The 966-nt window shown below is 42.5% G+C and overlaps 1 protein-coding gene across 1 annotated transcript in view; it reads right to left on the bottom strand.

Annotated features, from left to right (window-relative positions):
- Positions 1-91: 91 nt before the first annotated feature.
- Positions 92-966, bottom strand: part of LOC108759552 (uncharacterized) — a gene marked incomplete at its 3' end in the record, with an annotated part of 12,428 nt that continues 11,553 nt past the window's right edge. The window contains exon 3 of the mRNA XM_018505042.1: positions 92-289. Within this exon, the coding sequence (XP_018360544.1) occupies positions 92-289 (198 nt within the window). The remainder of the gene's footprint in view (positions 290-966) is intronic.

Here is a 966-nt window from a genome sequence, read left to right as displayed (position 1 = left end):
AGATCGTCAATGAGAATATGTGGGTCAACGTTGTCAAATGCTCCTTCTATGTCTAGAAAGACGACAACCGTAAGCTGTCCGTCTAAGAAACCTGTCCTAATCGAGGTGACCAGAGTAGCCAGGTTGTCATCACATGACCTGAAAGGTCTAAAACCGGATTGTCCTTGAGGAACGATAGACCTTGTCTCTGCAGCAGGAGGCAACCTCCGCCTGCCACTCCGGACTCAGCCTCACCAACCCAGGAAGCGGGCGACCAAACAGCGCATAGATGTAAATATAGCAAGTAAGACTAAATAGATATAAGTAAAAAGAAAAATGACAAAAACAAAAAAATATAAATTAGTTATAGAACATGTATATATATAGCCAATAGTTGAGAAAAGAATATAATACAATAAGATTTCATTTTGTTAGTTCGGGTTTTGGGCTCAGTACAAGGAGCCAAACAATTTTATTTTGTTAGAGGCGCGTAGCCTCAATAGTTTCGGAAAATCCGAAATAGCAAAATAGACGCGGGAAGAATACGCGGCAAGTCAAAACGCGACCAGAACCGGATAAAAAAGGGGGATCTGCGAAATTGACGAGTAATAGAAAAGCAACGGCAGGGTCGAAAAACGCGACCGTTACGTACTAGTACGATAGGAAACACATACGGGAGCAAAGTCTCGGCCAAAAAGATATACCGGGTGTACACGAAATCTCGGTTTTACATAAGAAACTTTAACATATCGAAAAACGCGACCGTTACAACCAACGAGGACGACTTAGGAGCGGAGCACTCGGAGATGAGTGTAAAAGATATATCGGGTGTACACGAAATCTCGTTTTTGCATATCAAACTTTAACATATCGAAAAACGCAATCGTTACAACCAACGAGGACGCCTTAGGAGCGGAATACTCGGAGACGAGCGTAAACGATATACCGGGTGTACCCGAAATCCCGTTTTTGTATATCGAAGTTTGA

Source organism: Trachymyrmex cornetzi, unplaced genomic scaffold (assembly GCF_001594075.2).
Source record: "Trachymyrmex cornetzi isolate Tcor2-1 unplaced genomic scaffold, Tcor1.1 scaffold193, whole genome shotgun sequence".
Lineage (NCBI taxonomy): Eukaryota > Metazoa > Arthropoda > Insecta > Hymenoptera > Formicidae > Trachymyrmex > Trachymyrmex cornetzi.
The sequence above is the reverse complement of the archived record's forward strand: the minus strand, read 5'-3'. Positions and strand labels throughout refer to the sequence as shown.